A 15,528-nucleotide genomic window follows, 5' to 3' on the forward strand; every position below is an offset into this window, starting at 1 on the left:
TAATAAAATTTTGTACACTGAATAATTGCTTGACTTATATTTTTGTCATTGTTTCTTTGTTCTACACCTTGATTGCATGAAACATTAAGACATTAAACTATGTGATTAAAAACTGAAAAACTTTTATCTGTGGCACCTCTGCAAGAGAACCACCTCTTTCAACCCTCGCAAACATCCAGTTTTTAATACCTGGAAAAGATTTGGGATTAAATTGCTCAGAGATCTTTATATAGACAATATCTTTGCATCCTTTGAACAATTACGTTCCAAATTCAACCTCCCAGCTACACATTTCTTTCACTATCTTCAAATTAGAAACTTTGTTAAACAGAAACTGCCTGATTTTCCTCACCTCGTACCCTCCACCATACTGGAAAAAATACTGCTCAATTTCGAGGAATTAGACACCATTTCTGCATTATATAACATCTTATTAGAGTCCCTTCCTTTCAAAGATCCAAGAGGACATTGGGAAAAAGATATCTTAATCAATATATCAGAAAAGGAGTGGAAGGTAGCATTGCAGAGAATTCACTCGAGCTCCATATGTGCAAAGCATAGAATTATTCAACTAAAAATTATATATCGAGCTCATCTGTCTCGCTTAAAACTGTCCAAAATGTTTCCAGGGCAAGATCCAACCTGTGAACGCTGCAACCAAGCTCCTGCCTCACTGGGTCACATGTTTTGGGCCTGCACCAAATTAACATCATTTTGGACCAAAATTTTTAAGTGCCTTTCAGACAGCCTTGGTGTCACAATCCCTCCTAACCCATTAACAGCTGTGTTCGGTGTTCTTCCAGACGGACTTGAAGTGGAGAAGGACAAGCAAACGGTGATTGCATTCACTACACTTTTGGCACGCAGACTTATTCTGTTAAATTGGAAGAATCCTAACTCTCCTCTAATAAGTCAGTGGGAAACTGATGTTTTATATTATTTGAAATTGGAAAAAATCTAATTCTCAGTTAGAGGATCTGTACAAAATTTTTTCAAAACCTGGCAGGATCTAATCAATAATATTTTAGAATAAGAAGAAATAATTATTTCTGCATATCTTTCCCTTCTCCATTTTTTATTTACCTATATATATTTTTTCCTTTTTGTTTATTTTTGCCCTATTAAAAAGCCCTAAGCAATTCTCCTTTTGCCATGCTGTCCTTCTCAAGGGTGGGGTTTGATTTGTCTTCACTTCTTTTTTGTATAAATTGATCTATTTGTATGGAATGATTTCAATAAAATTAATAAATAAAATTAAAAAAAAAAAACAGAAAAACTTAGGTGTTCTAAATCTTTTGACTGGTAGTGTACAGTATATGTTATGAAACTGATTTGGTAAAATTATAATTAGACTTTCACCATCATTATAAATATATGCCTTGCTAGAGGTTTAAATTGAAAAAATGAAAAGTATAGTTAAGTGATAAAATGGTTACAAGAAATAAAAGTCTACCTTTGGAGAAATGTAAAAAGCTATAAATAAATGATGCCTTCTAATACAGTAAAGTTTCTACTTGTTTTCTAAAATAGCACCCCTCAAGAATGTATTTTTTGGATACAGGTTTGTAAACAGATCTTTCTATAAGTAATCAAATTGTATCCAAAATGTCTATACTTTGGTGTGCCCAGCCCCAGCTCCTTTTTTGTGTCTCCAAGTTTATATGTACAGGTTAGGCAGTAACCACTCAAATCAACGGGGGTTGGCATTTATAACTTTGCCCAAGGCAGGACTGGGGTGAGGGGCTGAGATGGGATCCCACTAGAGATCATAAGTGCCAAAGGTCCCCTACTGAACTACCTTCACGATATTCTCTGCTAGTGTTGCAAGGAGAGAACAGTACAGGATATGCGAGACGGCAATATTACTACCTTGTAAAAGAGCAAAGCGGACAGAAGTGACTGCAACAGCTATTGAGGAATCTCTCTGCTGAGCATGTTGGTAACATTTTTGCCCTTGTAATCCTGAATAAGCTCTGAAAACTCGCAGAGTGAATTTCCTTGGTCATAGTGCAACTTCCAGTCAGAGTGCTGCACAACTGAGATAATATATTCCATACGGCAGCTGCAGAGGAGGAGAGTAGACAACAGAGAATGCCTTTGTATCTTGCCTTTATTGGTCTGGCCAAGGCCTTCCACCTTGTCAGTCGGGATGGTCTGTTCAAGAAACTCAGTAAGATAGGATGCGCTCCTAAGCTCCCGAGCCTAATCCAGTCCTTCTCCACAGACATGAAGGGTGTTTTCTAGTTGTTCAGTGGTGTATCATCCAATGCCTTTAGCATTTGCAGCAGTGTAAAACAAGACTGCGTCCTTGCACTCAGGCTTTTCAACATATTCTTTGCTTAGGTGCTGAAACTTATGGCAAGCTCTTCAGCCATTCATATCTAAAACAAAGACCAGAGTCCTGGCATGTCCTCATCAGAGACATGCTGTATATTGATGATGCTGTATTGACTTCGCATTCAGAAGAGCAACTGCAGTGACTGATGGATCAGTTCTCCAGAGCATGTTAGGACTTTGGTGTCAATATCGGTCTGAAGAAGAACAATGTGGTGGGCCAAGGTGTCAAGAGTCCACCCTCTATTACCATCTCCGTCTACGAGTTGGAAATGGTGCATCAGTCCCCCTACCTTGGCTCCACAGTTTCTCACATCCATTTGCTGGATGCAGAGAATGAGAGGATCAACTGTGGTGCCTCAACCTTTGCCAAGTTGACTCAAAAACTCGTTAACAACATAAAATTGACTCTCCATACTAAGACAGCTGTCTACAGTGCCTGCGTGCTGAGCATTTTGCAGTATGGCAGTGAATCCTGGATGCTGTACTCCAGACAAGAAAGGCAATTAAATATATTTCACACATGCAACATCAAACACATTCTAGAGATCAGCTGGCAGGACCATGTGACGAATGAGGAGGTCTTTAAATGTGCCATTGTCCCTAGTCTCAACACCATGCTAATGCAGCGCAGACTTCTCTGGAATGGCCACTTCCATGAGATGTCTAATGCAAGCATCCTCAAGAATCTCTTGTACGGTAAGCTAGCTGCTGACGCCAGAGCACAAGGTTTCCCCCACCTCCACTTTAAGGATGTTTGCAAGCATGACATGAATTCCATGGGCATTGATGTCAACAGCTGGAAAGATTGTGCCTGTAACCATGTTCACTAAAGACGACAGGACATCTGGAAAAGAGAGACCATTGTGAAAGAATCTGCAGCAGAGAAGACAGCATAACAAAAAGTAATTCAGGGAATGAATCCAGGCAACAGCAACGTTTTGTGTAGCGATTGCCAGAGGGACTACCACTCACAAATCCAGCTCTACAGATACCCAAGTAATGTGCCGCCAGTACCTCATGATTTTCTATCTCTGCCATGTTAGCATATGCCTTAGTCTGTCTGTATGACACTTAGTCACTTTCAAATCTCACTTATTTAGTTATCTTGAATTTTATTGGACAATTTTGAAGTGTACTCTTGATTGCTTTGTAAATCATGTTCTGATGTCTATATGAAAGTTGCTATAAAATTAGACCACTTAGGAAACACAAGATAAAGCTGTACAAATAAAACTTTTAATAGCTGTTAACTGTTACAAGTAAAAAGTCAGATTGTATTCATATCAACTGTCACTGAGTTAATTTGAAAATAAGCTATAAATGTAGCAAACGTTGCATTAGTATAAAACATTACAACCCCATAGTTTCATTTGGAAATTAGGACCAAACCCTAACTTGTTACTTGTTATGAAATATTGATGAATCTTTGATATACTACTTGCTAATAAAAATGTGACTATTTTTGCACAAACAAAAGTCTGTTTTTGAAAAGGTAGTAATGCTTTATGTAAAGACACACGTGAATCCTTTATTCTGTTTAACAAATATATGATGTTTTAACACATTCCAAAGAATGATTTCCAGAGACACAGCTAATAATTCAAAAGCAGTACTATACAATATATGTCAGATAAAAGTAAGTATCTGAAACAATGGAGTTTTAACTTATGTACATAAAAATAAACATCTTGAAGTTTCAATACAAATATTAATATCTAATATCAATATTAAATGTGTGCCTGTGGTTAAGCATAATTTACTTTTACTACATTTAAAAACAAGCTATATAACCACACAATTTAAAGAAAATGTCAATATTGCACCACTACAAATAGTTTTTACTTTGTTGTAGCCTTGTTAAATATATTGCAATACCAAAGGCACATTAGCTTATCAACCATATTACAATGAAGCAATGCATCTTTTCAAGATGAGCTACTTCTCTTCATGTCGTTTATTTTTCAAAAACATGTATGCAATAGCTCCAGCAATTCCAATAACGCCAAGAACTCCTGCTGCAGTTCCCACTGCTTCCTTGGCAAAGTCAACCTGCAATCAACAGTACAACAGCTTTTATTAAGAAATGTAAACTTTAAAAGGATAGATGGGATGCAGGTAAAAAATATTTAAGGACCTGTCATACATAGACATTATGGTATTATGCCATTTAATCTAGGAGTTCTCAGACAGTGAAATATTTTAATCAGGAAAGTAAGACGATTAGTGGGCACATGTGAAAAATAACATACACATAGAAATTAAATAGATAACAGGCAACCATATGTAGAGTGGTACCACGTTGGTACCAGGTTATCTTGCACACTTTGACCCAAAGCTGAGAAAGTATTGCAATCATACGGGTGTGTTTCAGCAATAATAGGATGTTATTTGCTCAGCAAATTGTGCTGACAAAATTTAGGTACAGTTTGATCCTCAAAGGAAAAGTGCTGCAGCTCCAACCAGTAAAACGTTATTGGTTACTTGAAAAGAAACTTGTAGTCTATCTACGGCATAAACAATGAAGGGCAGCCAAACTTAGAATTGTGAGTGTGTATATGAATAGTTACCCTACTGAACTATGATCCTATCCAGAACCACTTGATGCTACTAGAATAGCCTTCAGCTTTCTGTACTCATACAATGGAAAAAGCAGGTCTAAAAGGTGAATAACAACTTCTCCATTTGTCATTGTATTTGGAGAATGATGGAGGTTATCCTCACAGCAACAACTGCACATCATATATTTTTTCTGCTAAACCAAATCTGTTCCTTAACTTTTGACTAGTTGTGCATTATTTGTTAGCTATAAACATTTTAGCAGCAACAGTTAATGTATAACTGTCAAATAAATCGGTAAAAATGCTTCACCTGTAGGTCTTCTGGTTACTTATGCACAACATTGCAGTGACTAGTTAAACACGGTGCATACCACATGACTGTTTACCGAAAGTCTTAATGTCCCTGTCTGGACTTGAATTTAACAGCTAAATACAGTACCACCAATGGCACAGTGGTGTTCAGTGCTCAAGCACTGTCTAAAAGTAAAGCAAATATGCACATTTTCTTATAGGGAAAAATAGTTAAGGAGGAAATTATCCATCCATTTTTTATACAACTTATCAAATTTAGGGTTTCTGGGAGTTGGCACTTTTGTCCCAACTCATTAGGTGCAAGGCAAAAACCAACCCTGAACAAGACATGTCAAAATTGTAAATAACCGCATAAAAATTGTTTAAACTCTTACTTTTGTCCTTGTTTTGCTTTAACACCACTGCATTTACCTGCTCAAACTACGATGGTGAAGTTTTTTTTCATAAAATGGGTTTATCTATCTTTGCGTTTAGAGTTCAACAACAACAAAAATGGCAAACATCTATCAATTACTGAACTCACTTAATTTGTGCCATTATATACACATTTGGACTACCTTAGTTCCCCTATTCTGTATACCAGTTTGGCAGACATAAGACTGAGTCCTAATCTACTAAGGAAATTATCTTGCTAGATCTTTGCTACAGACTTGTGCAATGCTGCAATTATTTTTAATTGTAATATGAAATACAGTGTGGCTTGGTAACCTGACTTGCCAGGATCACAAATGCCTTGCAGCGTACGGCTTCTACAATGAATGGGGCTGCCATCTATTCACCAGAGATATGAAGAGAGCTGACTCCACCATCTCCGATGACAGCTACCCAGCTTATCCTGTTTTCCCTTCTGCCTTCTGGACAGCACTACCAGAGCTTCACCACTCACTCTACCTGACTTCGGTCAACTTATTCCCCCAGGCCATATGGTCACTGAACTCTCTGTAAACTGTTTATATGCCCTGTGCTGGTTTATGTGTAATTATACTGGATGTTACATGTGTACTGCCATCTACATTTTCCCTACTGTTGAACACAATCTGTATGTCTATACAGTTCTGTTTTGCACTTGATACTCCTGTTACTGTATAATTTATCTCCTGCTTTTATTTACTGTATTTATTTATAAATCATGTTATATTCTTATTACATACACATACTTCCTTACTGCCCACAACACAACTGTGGCAGAAGAATTTCACTATGCCCATGCAGTGTATGCAACAATAAAGATCTCTAATCTAAAATGTATGGCTGTAGTAAACCATGCACTTGCAGTTGACATTTACTTGGTTTCGCTGTGTTATTTTTAAGGGAATCTTGACCAGAAAATGAATCTTAAGTATAGGTCACCTTGAACTCCTTGTAGGATTCCTTATTTGTCTAAGGCTCCACTTAAACTTTCTTTTAAATATTTGCTCTGCAGTGTTCTGCATACCTCATTTTCTCCAATTCTGGCCCTCTGTGGTGTGGGTGTGCACTTAAGTGTGACCTGTGCTAGACTGGCTCCTTGTCTTGGGTTGGTGTTGGCTCTACACCTGATGCTGCTAAGCACAGACTCCAGCTCCCGACACTGAACTGGGTTATGTACATTTAATAACTGACTCTTCCTTATTCTGAAAAGGGCTTACGATATTCCATCCATTATCCAACCTGCTATATCCTAACTACAGGGTCAAGGGGGTCTGCTAGAGCCAATGCTTACGATATTACTTACATTACGAAAAAAAAAAAAAATCAACCATCTAAAGTTATAATGTATGTCCTGCACTCTGTACTCAGCCACTGTGATCCTGAATAGAAAAACATATTCAAAAACAGCCTATCCAAAAAGAAAGAATGAAATAAGTGTTGAAAAAATGTGAATATATCCCAACTTTACAATATGAAATATGTTGAGTCCTTGTTTACATAATTCATACATAAATGGAAAAAAAAATCTGGTGTTGTCAGGACATGACATTCTCGCTATTATTTCTCCTTTATACCTACTACAATACGCCTTTTTAATGCCTCACATGTGATTGTGACTGTTTTTTTATCTTTAGCAAATTGAGGAGTTTTTCTTTCTTTTTAGTAATTCTTGTGTGATTTGGTGTTGTTTATTGTATTATTTACTAAGCTTCTGTAAGCATCTATAACATGAGTGCAGTATATAGTTTGAATTTATCAATATACGAGGAGGAGTCAAGCTAAAGTTAGAAAATGGGACGAACCTTAACAAAACTGATAATGTCATTTCTCAATGTAGACTCCCCTACCCTTCTCAATGCACTTGTGCCACCTGCCTGGAAGTGCCAGGATTCCAGTAGAATAAAAGGTTTTGTCTTGTCCTCGCATCCACTCCTGCACCTGAGTTATTGTCAAACACTACATGCCAAGGGGTACTACAGTCACTAGTGCAAGTTACTGTGACTTGCTGGAGACCAATGAGAAGCCTTCTATTCGACCCAAGTGGCAGGAACTGCTGTCTCAAGAAGTCCTTTTGCTGCAAGACAATGCCCGTCCACACACTGCTAAGAACAGCAAGGCTTGTCTGGAGAAACTGAAGTTTGAGGTATTGCCACATCCTCCTTATTTGCCAGATTTGGCACAGTGTGATTTCCATCTTTTTGAACCACTAAAAAACCATCTGGGTAGTCGTCAATTCAAGACAGATGACGCAGTGAAGAAAGCGATGCATGAGTGGTTGCAAGGACAAGACAAAACCTTTTATTCTTCTGGAATCCAGGCCTTCCAGCAGGTGGCGCAAGTGCATTGAGAAGGGTGGAGACTAAATAGAGAAATGTATTACCAGTTTTGTTATGGTTCTTCCATTTTCTGATAAATCCCATTTTTTAACTTTAGCTTGACTCCCCTTCATATATACAAGATGCTTTACCACTTAAGTTTATCTTTTATATTTTATTCAAATTTAGAAGCAGATTCATAATTTAATAAAGAAATAAAATATGATAAATGTTTCTTTATAATTACATTTTAGTTGCTGCGACTTCTACAAATAAAAAAAAATTGAACTTTGAGAGCTCAAAGCAGGAGCTTAAGACTGAACTCAAAATTCACAAAAACTTTCTTTCAAAGTCCTAAATGCATATACCAAATTTTGTGAACCTCTTACTAGTGTTGTGACTGTTGTCGTGGTGACCTTTAAAAAGCTCAATAGATTATTCAAAAACCTGATTGGTTTGTAAGACTAATCAATGCTGCTTCTCCATGAAAGTTCATATGAATTGGTCCACTCATTCCCAAGCTACAGTGCCTAACATTTTATACTACGGACACACAAACACACAGACGTCACATCTTTCCAAAAAGGTTCAAAACTTTTTCTAGAAAAATCAAAACATGATTTTCTGTTGAAACCCCAAGCTATTATTTATGAAAGCAATAAATACATCCTTCATATATGAAATATGTAAATATCTCACAGCTATCCAGGTCTGATCCAAAACACAAAATGTTTTGTAAGCAAAAATTTTTTTTTGTACTTTCCTCTCATCTGGACTAAAATTGTTATGACTTGAAAAATTGTCTGTTCTCAATTAAAAAAACAACACTTTCATATTCATTTCTTTATACAAATGTGATTTTGATTTACATGTATTTTAACTATACCTAAGTAATTTAAAATGTCTTTTCTTCTATTCATTCCAGCTTTCTGACATTATAAATTATTACTCACCTGTTCACTCTTTTCGATGTTATATCGCAGGCCTGTGACAAAATGCTCACAGTTTTGACTCATCAGGTCATACGGGACCTCTTTACCTATAGCTTCTTTTGCATTCTTCAGAATCATGTTAACAGGAAGAGGATCGTACTTTTTATCATACTTGTTGTTAATACGGTACTGGCTATTTCCCACCACATCACAGAGACGTTCTTTCTTAATCATCGCCTTTTCACAGTACACGGACACAATGCTGGATGCTGTGGCACCACCAGTTTCACCTGCAGCCACAAGAAATCCAAGGACAAAAAATTAAAAGCTTCTTCCATTTTAAATACATAATTTGTATTCATCCACCTCTTTTTTGTATTCATCCACCTACTTTTCAAACTACATGACCGACACACATTTCATTACAATACTGTATATACAATACAGATCAATAAGAATCACATTCAGACAGATACCTCCTCACATACTCAAGTAAAAAGCACACTTAGAAAAAGATTTAACATGAAGTAATTACTCAGACATCCTGAAATATCCAAAAGGATATTAATGATTGAGCATCCTCGGTTTATTAAAGACAACAGTTATACAGTGCATCCGGAAAGTATTCGCAGCGCATCACTTTTTCCACATTTTGTTATGTTACAGCCTTATTCCAAAATGGATGAAATTCATTTTTTTCCCTCAGAATTCTACACACAACACCCCATAATGACAATGTGAAAAAAGTTTACTTGAGGTTTTTGCAAATTTATTAAAAATAAAAAAAATTGAGAAAGCACATGTACATAAGTATTCACAGCCTTTGCCATGAAGCTCAAAATTGAGCTCAGGTGCATCCTGTTTCCCCTGATCATCCTTGAGATGTTTCTGCAGCTTAATTGGAGTCCACCTGTGGTAAATTCAGTTGATTGGACATGATTTGGAAAGGCACACACCTGTCTATATAAGGTCCCACAGTTGACAGTTCATGTCAGAGCATAAACCAAGCATGTAGTCAAACGAGCACAAACCAAGCATGTAGTCAAAGGAATTCTCTGTAGACCTCTGAGACAGGATTGTCTCGAGGCACAAATCTGGGGAAGGTTACAGAAAAATTTCTACTGCTTTGAAGGTCCCAATGAGCACAGTGGCCTCCATCATCTGTAAGTGGAAGAAGTTTGAAACCACCAGGACTCTTCCTAGAGCTGGACAGCCATCTAAACTGAGCGATCGGGGGAGAAGGGCCTTAGTCAGGGAGGTGACCAAGAACCCAATGGTCACTCTGTCAGAGCCCCAGAGGTCCTCTGTGGAGAGAGGAGAACCTTCCAGAAGGACAACCATCTCTGCAGCAATCCACTGATCAGGCCTGTATGGTATAGTGGCCAGACAGAAGCCACTCCTTAGTAAAAGGCACATGGCAGCCTGCCTGGAGTTTGCCAAAAGGCACCTGAAGGATTCTCAGACCAAGTAGAAACAAAATTCTCTGGTCTGATGAAACAAAGATTGAACTCTTTGCTGTGAATGCCAGGCATCACGTTTGGAGGAAACCAGGCACCGCTCATCACCAGGCCAATACCATCCCTACAGTGAAGCATGGTGGTGGCACCATCATGCTGTGGGGATGTTTTTCAGCGGCAGGGACTGGGAGACTAGTCAGGATAAAGGGAAAGATGACTGCAGCAATGTACAGAGACATCCTGGATGAAAACCTGCTCCAGAGTGCTCTTGACCTCAGACTGGGGCGACGGTTCATCTTTCAGCAGGACAACGACCCTAAGCACACAGCCAAGATATCAAAGGAGTGGCTTCAGGACAACTCTGTGAATGTCCTTGAGTGGCCCAGCCAGAGCTCAGACTTGAATCTGATTGAACATCTCTGGAGAGATCTTAAAATGGCTGTGCACCGACGCTTCCCATCCAACCTGATGGAGCTTGAGAGGTGCTGCAAAGAGGAATGGGCGAAACTGGCCAAGGATAGGTGTGCCAAGCTTGTGGCATCATATTCAAAAAGACTTGAGGCTGTAATTGCTGCCAAAGGTGCATCGACAAAGTATTGAGCAAAGGCTGTGAATACTTACGTACATGTGATTTCTCAAGTTTTTTTAATTTTCAAAAACCTTAAGTAAACTTTTTTCACGTTGTCATTATGGGGTGTTGTGTGTAGAATTCTGAGGAAAAAAATGAATTTAATCCATTTTGGAATAAGGCTGTAACATAACAAAATGTGGAAAAAGTGATGCACTGTGAATACTTTCTGGATGCACTGTAAATGCCTGACAGATTCTAAAAACATTTGAATTGTGATTTGTAAAGTGAATGTAATAATTTTTTAAAATTTTATTTAAAATAAGACATCCTTTTCTAGACTGTGTTATTGTATCTGAGATTCTTCCGATTGTGAAAGATAATACAGAGTTTTGTAGAATGTTATTACAATAGCTGCATTTGGCAGCTGTGCACTCAAAAGGTTTCTTGGGGAAAAAAATATTTCTTTAAACATTAGTTGGTTTCATATTTTTAAGCACTGCCAGACAGTTTTCAGATTAATTCTCAACTCAACATTGAATATAATTTCAGGAAGTAATTAGCATTCTATAGGAACCCGACAGTTAAAAAACCATTATAAGCAATATAAAGATTTCAAAACAGAGAACTGAAATACTGATTAAATATTAATTTTTCTAATTATTGCTGCTACTGTAAAACTTACATGGAGGTGCTAGATGGACAACATAACCTTTTCCCAAATACAAAGCCCAGTGTCTATAACCAGTACGCAAGATTTCAATTAGATCTCCAGGCTTAGGTTCTTCAGAATTCTGAAAGAAACAAGACATGGATTACTTATTTCACCTGCTGCCACTCAGAAAAACAGTAATATATTTCCTTAGAGCAGAAAGTTAGTATGATACAGTGGTCATGTGTGACATACACTAAATTTCACAATGGTCTAACTTCTAAACTTGCTCATCTATACTTTGTCTGTTGGTTTCAAATTCATATTCACAAATTATATTTTCCACTTAAAAGGCTCTAAAAACAAAGTCATCTATGTTACTTCCTAAATACAAGCTACAGCACACTGACTTTCTTTTGAATCAGACCATCAAGCTTTTTATAGGACGTTTTGTGATAAAGCAAATCTATATTCAGCACCTTTAGACTGCCTTTTCTCATATTCAAAACCATTTAGATACCAGGCTTTTTTGTACCTTGATTATAGGACAAAGTGCAATACTCCCCAGCCATCACTTACTGAACTTGTACTTGCTGGAGTCCCTTTGTTTGAGGTATTTTCAGGAAATAGAAGAAAACACAGTGAATGAGCCCCAGTTTATTCCATTATTAGCAGGTCATAAAATGTGTGGACTCCTTTCAAATTCTCATAACAGGTACAGTTCTGGCTGGCATTGCTACTGTAGGGGTCCACTTCAGATCTTGCTGTGCTGTTGGTTGGTTGCCATTTTAAACAGTGTGTTGTGATTTAAACTGGCACACCCTTATGAAACTAAATCATTATAAAACAAACTTTAAAAAACAGCATCAAAGGACAGCAGCAATATCCAATTATAAGCAACTATCAGACAGCTGATTACTGCTGTAATAGCACATCAGTGTGACAAAAAACAACTTGTTTGAATGTGATTGATGGGTAGATCTTGAATAAAGTAGACTGACTGAATTCTGGGAAGATGAAGCTTACTCAAAGTTGGCACACACAAGTAACTGTCATGCCTCATGTCTTCTCTAAATGGGCAAGGGTGACATCAGATGCTATCTGCCATGGAATGCACTTGACTACAAGTGCTTGGTTTTTTTTAGTGTAGGAGACTGGCTAAATCAAGGTGCCTTGGGAAAGAACATGGTTCTGTTTGAACCAACTCCATTGCATAATCCTATAGCCATCACACTTCACAGTAGGAAAAGTGTTTTTTTTTTTTGTTTTTTTTTAAGTGTGGGAGGTGTTGCATTTCTGCCCCACGTATTTCTTGAACTTTAGCCAGAAAGCTATATCATGGACTAGCCAGATCATAACTTATTTTCCCACATTGCACCTGGGTCATGGTCATGCTTTCTGCCAATCTCAGAATGTGCTCTGGCATGGATCTTTTTGAGCAATGGCTTCTTTTCTGCCAGCCTCTCATACAGATCAGTGTTATGCAGAGCTCTTGACATGGTGGACTAATACACTTTTGCTTCAGTCTCAGCTGCTGAACTTTGTGGTTACTTCAAAGTGGTTGTTAGCCTCTCTGTGGCTTTTCTCTCAAGTCTGCTTTTTGTTTATTCAGACACTTTTCATGGATGTTCTTTTCTAGTCTGCTGGTGGTTTGATGTAGCTTCCCCTTCTTGATAAATGATCCAGCAAATTTCCCCTGGGGCATCCATACACTTGGATATTATTTTGTACCCATTTCCTAATTTATTCATTTGTATTTTATCTCGGAGCTCTTGTGGAGGCTCTTTAGTTTTTAATTTCTGAGTTTTCCTTCAGAGTCGCAATGTAAATAACGATCAGTCAACTACTGTATGTGATTTTTATCCAGAATAAGTGGCAATTACTTTAATCATCCACTGGTAGAAACCAACTGTAAGGCAACTCCATACCTGTTAGGCAACTATTTTTCTCCCATGTAAATTTAGAGCTTCCACACCAAAGAGAAGAAATACAAACAGTAAATGTCTTTCTTATTTTTTCTTTTGTAACAAACTATTACAATAATAAAAACGTTTTAGTGCTGTAAAATGAAACTAACTCAGAGAACAAAAGTTCAGTGAAGGATAAGGCATTCAGTAAAATAAGGGAATTGTTGGCAGAATTGTTTTGCAAGGCACTATACATACACTTTATTGCAAATTATTTCAATGAAAGTGATTTAGAACTTACTTAAATGTTATGGAATAGTCAAGTAAAATTTATAAAATACAAAGACCATTAAATACATTGCTTCAAATGTGGCCTGAATTCACATACAGATGTAAGAAAACGTGTTTGAACTCTGGATTTTTTGATTCCTGAATGAATGGCTTTTAATGTGTTCTAATCCAAATTTATGCCATAATAATAGATATTCACAGACTAATAATCTTCCAAACGTGAAACTGGCCCAGTAGTAACATATGTGGGTGTGTGAGTGTTCCCGTTAGCACCTTGGTTTGTTAGCTCCCATGAGCTTGATTCTGCCAAGGACAGGCATCTGCTCTTCACAACTCTGACCTGTATAAGTGGGTTCAAAATTGATGGTCATAAGGAAATGAAAACGCATATTTCTGCTGCTGTAACAAAATGAACAATTAATGTATTGGTGCCATGCGTTGACTGTTATTTACTATTCAAATTTTCTTTTAAGATGGAGCAGTTAAACTAAAAAAAAAAAAATCGATAATTTACAACTGATAAAGATCTGTCCTTGGCACTGCCAGGTACAGCATGAAGTCATTGACACTAATGCAGCTTTTTTTAGAATGTCAATCAATGTTTGTTATACGAACCCACCCATTCCAAACCTCCTCCACCCCACCCCAATAAAAGGTTTTAGACAGCTTGGGGTTCCGGGGAAATATCAACAAATTACCGTCCATAAAGAGAGACTGTCCTCTCAATATGCATATATTTTCCTTTCTTGGGTAAGCTGACCTGTAAATAAAATCCTCTGTAGTCCACTTGACCCTGTGGCTATTAGGATTTAACAGCTGTGCATCAAGCACTTCGCACAATACGTAAAAGAATAAAACGGTCGAGCAAATACTTTACAGGTACAGTACATGCATTGGAAGTGAGGAAACTCATTACCATAAGAAATATTTGCTAGATTGTCATTGTAATGCAACCTGATATCACCCCAAAAGGTACTGTTTGGAGTTTACACTTTAGTTACAACTATATATACAAAGGAATTAACTTTGATTTTATTTCTTCAACGTAGAAAGAAGATAGAGCGCCCGGAATCATTTACATGCACCGCACTGGTCAAACTTAAGAAAACGCAGTTTAGTTTATTTTTAGAAACTACAATAGTTGGCAGCAGACTCACTTACATTGTAAGACATCGCGTATTCCGACATAAATCGACGACTGTAAAGCTGCGACTTCCTCAGGTTCTTTCTTCGGTTAAATGATCAGTCCCGTCGTACGGAGATGCTCTGCCAGTGTACCGCGAATGTCGGAGAATTTATGCGACAGCCGGTGCATTCCAGGCCGACGTGTCAGTTTTGTTAGTAAAACGTGATAAGATGTTTTCGGTTTCGTTTCTCCTTTTCGCCTGCCCTTATAAAAAGCACTGACCACGCCAATTTATTAGTTGAACAAAAGACAGGGTAGATAACACTCCGTGATCTCTGAACGTTTTCTTTTTTATATCTCTGTAGCCCGGAGCCTCTACCCTGAAGCTCCAGGGGGCGCCAATAGAGTCTAACAGCTGAGCTTTTCCTGGTTAAGATTAGGGTTGTACGATGGTAACCTGACTCAAACGACTGCCCATTAAATCAACTCTGGGTACTAAACGCTCCGGGGTGGAGCTCTGACCTGGTGACTCCAGACTCAACGTTTCTGAAGAGCTCGCGGGAAGTTTGCATTTTGACGTGCGCATGCTCCGTTTTACAAATTGTCTGGTCCCTGTTTAAAGATCCAAAGCGGTTGTGAGCGTTGCTTCTGGTTCACAATTC

General features: G+C 37.8%; 1 protein-coding gene across 1 annotated transcript; it reads right to left on the bottom strand.

Annotated features, from left to right (window-relative positions):
* Window positions 1-3,553: 3,553 nt before the first annotated feature.
* Window positions 3,554-15,310, bottom strand: LOC114653821 (phospholipase A and acyltransferase 3-like). The gene is made up of 4 exons (XM_028804370.2): window positions 14,902-15,310; window positions 11,576-11,684; window positions 8,887-9,155; window positions 3,554-4,386 (listed from the first exon to the last, which is right to left on the bottom strand). Exons 1-4 carry the CDS (start codon window positions 14,926-14,928, stop codon window positions 4,273-4,275), a joined length of 519 nt encoding a protein of 172 aa, XP_028660203.1. The 5' UTR covers window positions 14,929-15,310; the 3' UTR covers window positions 3,554-4,272.
* Window positions 15,311-15,528: the final 218 nt, after the last annotated feature.

Source organism: Erpetoichthys calabaricus, chromosome 1, assembly GCF_900747795.2.
Source record: "Erpetoichthys calabaricus chromosome 1, fErpCal1.3, whole genome shotgun sequence".
Taxonomy (NCBI): Eukaryota; Metazoa; Chordata; class Cladistia; order Polypteriformes; family Polypteridae; genus Erpetoichthys; species Erpetoichthys calabaricus.

Coding starts and splice junctions, on each gene's coding strand:
- LOC114653821 (XM_028804370.2), bottom strand. CDS start 14,928: ATGTCGGAATACGCGATGTCTTACAAT. Junction 9,156..11,575: donor TGTCCATCTAGCACCTCCAT/GTAAGTTTTACA, acceptor TTGTGGCTGCAG/GTGAAACTGGTGGTGCCACA. Junction 4,387..8,886: donor ACATCGAAAAGAGTGAACAG/GTGAGTAATAAT, acceptor TGTTGATTGCAG/GTTGACTTTGCCAAGGAAGC.